Source organism: Cynara cardunculus (assembly GCF_001531365.2).
Source record: "Cynara cardunculus var. scolymus isolate 2C chromosome LG 4, CcrdV1, whole genome shotgun sequence".
Lineage (NCBI taxonomy): Eukaryota > Viridiplantae > Streptophyta > Magnoliopsida > Asterales > Asteraceae > Cynara > Cynara cardunculus.
This window is the reverse complement of record NC_037531.1, coordinates 8,186,460-8,189,398: the sequence shown is the minus strand read 5'-3', so window position 1 is coordinate 8,189,398 and position 2,939 is coordinate 8,186,460. Positions and strand designations below refer to the sequence as shown.

Here is a 2,939-nt window from a genome sequence, read left to right as displayed (position 1 = left end):
ACAATTCTACCCTCTAAACCATTGTGAACCTAATTTTTTTATTAATATGGTAATTAAATAATTAAATTTTTAGTCTCAATAAATGACAACCGTTGGATGTTCAAATCAACGACCAAGATCGGTTAACAAAGTTAACACGATAATCTTGGTTAGTATTTGAACCAACTCATATATATATATATATATATATATATATTATGGATCATATGTCTTTCAAACTTTTTTGGTTTCTTTACAACCTTAATCACCAATAGTTCCTGTATGTCAATAATTAAATATACACCACCAACTTAACTTAATTCACTTCAGACGTGATTACTTAATCATTGAAAGTACCTAAATTTACTGTTCTTTTTACTTTGATTTAGGGTTTTCTGGTTCCAATTATACAAACATGACACTCGTAAACAAAATCCCATGTCTCATGGATGGTGTCAAACTCCAATCACCAAATCCACAAATCAATTTCATAAAACAAGTTTAATTATATATTCATCCTACCATCTATAATTCCAAATCAAAAACCAACTAGGGACATAATTCAAATAAGTCACTGAAAACATTGTTGCCGATTAGATCGTCGATCTCATCATACCCACGAGTACAGCATGTTGACGAATATACCTCTGAAGAGATCATGTCCTCGTGGTCTACACCGGACGACATCACAGACACGGGTTTTGAAGGAACCTCCGAGACTTGTGCGGTCAGATCCCATGATGAGTAACTTTGGTTGTGTTTCAACCATAAAGAAGGAAAACCCTCTTTGCGGTTTTGTCTCATTGAGGACAAACAAGTGTCGGTTTGTTTGTTCTCAGTGAATCCCTTTGTTTCAAAGTTAAGAATAATCGAAGTATTGCTCGGGTCCGGAGAATCGAAAATGATTTGAGGAGATCTTAGTAAATCCTTGCAAGTATGATGTCCGTTGTAGGTTATCCTATACCTTGGTGGCTTATCTTCAGTCATTTGAACTTGTTTGGTTGCTTGACACCCTTGGTCAACCTTGTGAGTGCACCTAAAATAGTTTCTGCACATTAATAAATACAAAACATAATTAGCCAAACACATTTCTTATTATAATATCATTACAGTTGTATATGTATAGCTGGCGATTCTGACTGAACTCGGAATCTGTGTTTATTTGAAAAAAGATACTCTTAGTAAATTTGGAACGCGTGTATCTGTATGATAAGATTTACTAAAATATTCACGTTAACTAGGAAAAAACTATTACCTTTGGTAAGTCGCGTTAAGGATCGGCTTTTGGCCATACTTTCTCCAAGCATACCCGTCATCAACCGGATTAGAAACTAATTTCGTATATGTCGTTGAGTCTTTTCTGTGTTATCCAAATCAAAAGTAATTAGTAACAACTTTGTTACATATATATATATATACACACATATACATACATATATGATTAGCATATGTGTGAGTATGTCATATCCATAGAGAATTTTCACTCACCACATGGTTGACATTAGCTAAATCTAATAAATCTCAAAAATAAGTATGACACAGTTAACATCATATGCACATAAATTAAGCTTGTTATTACCAATTCATGATTAGTTAAAACTCATCAATCATAAAAATAAAAACATACCTTCTTTTGTAACATCCCCTCTTCGTTTTTACTGGCGTTACAGTTTTAACAGTTTCGTCATGATCTTCTGACGTCTGGCCATCCCAGCTTCCCGAAGACTGCATATCACCAGTTGGGATATACGGGATCTCCGTGGAGCTCAGGATCGAAAGGGTGTTATCAAACATCCCCAAGATCTGTCCGACCACACCGTCGGCTGACCTGAGGTCGGACTCGATCTCTTCCGGCCGCATATCTCGAAGCTTGTTAATCAAGGGTTGACCTTGGGTGAGCTCTTGTATAGCTTTGATCCTGTTGCTTGGCAAACTTTGTGGCCAAGATGAAGACTCCATACGTTATTTGGTGGGTGTGAGATCTAATCCAACCCATAACACATCTATCAATAATATAGGAAAAAGAAAATGTATATTTTATTATTAATTAAAAAAAGGGCAAGTGGTAATAAAATGCCAAAATATTTGGGAGATTGGAGTCCACGATCACGCGCTTAACTACGCGTCGAATTAGAAAAAGAGCTATATGTGTTTATACGCGCATGTATGCGCGTGGGTGAAAAATAGGTGACGTTTTGTCAAAATGATGCTATGACGTAAGCATGTGGCTTCCGTTAAGTTTGGGCTTTAAGCCGTGTGAAGTTAAGTCGAACTCTCGAAGTGAGTTTAATTAAGTAAATGACGATAATAACCTTGTAATGGTCTTACAAATGATTTAGGGTTAAGGGTATCAGATTGGAGAGTTTTTTTTCTATTATTTTATAAAAACTAAAACTTAAATATAAATGCAACTATTTACATGCAACTATTTACATGTTTAAGGGCCATTTACTCAAATACTTATTCGGTAAGCATTTACTAGTAGAAGTCAACACTATAATCTATTTTACCAAATAAAATTGTAGCATATTAAAACGGTATTGTATGCAACAATTTACCTGGTAAACGCTTACCAAGGTAAGAGTCTTCACCATCACTTACCGGGTAAGACTCTCTATCTCTATCATCGCTCTTACCGGGTAAGATTTTCAGTCATTGTCATGTGCATCAGGTGAGGAAAGTTATCCGATCTACACTTACCGGTTAAGTATTTAGTAAACTGACCCTTGTCTTTGTTTCTACTTATGGATAGTGTTTGAAAAAATCAATTTTGAATACAAATAAGTGTTTTCATAGTTTTAGCAGTTAAAAGACTTTTATATAAATCAATGACGTATCTGTTAATAAAAATACAGATACTAAGAACCGTAGTTGACGAGAATAGCAAAGACGTGTTATGTTACTATAGAAAGAACCCTAAATACTAGCATTCTCTTTTCACCACTTTAGAACATCAAAAT

The 2,939-nt window shown here is 34.8% G+C and overlaps 1 protein-coding gene across 1 annotated transcript; it reads right to left on the bottom strand.

Annotated features, from left to right (window-relative positions):
* Positions 1-351: 351 nt before the first annotated feature.
* Positions 352-1,990, bottom strand: LOC112511523 (probable WRKY transcription factor 70). Its single transcript, XM_025117171.1, has 3 exons — positions 1,607-1,990; positions 1,235-1,339; positions 352-1,027 (listed from the first exon to the last, which is right to left on the bottom strand). The coding sequence occupies exons 1-3, from the start codon at positions 1,936-1,938 to the stop codon at positions 529-531; spliced, it is 936 nt and encodes a 311-aa protein (XP_024972939.1). The 5' UTR covers positions 1,939-1,990; the 3' UTR covers positions 352-528.
* Positions 1,991-2,939: the final 949 nt, after the last annotated feature.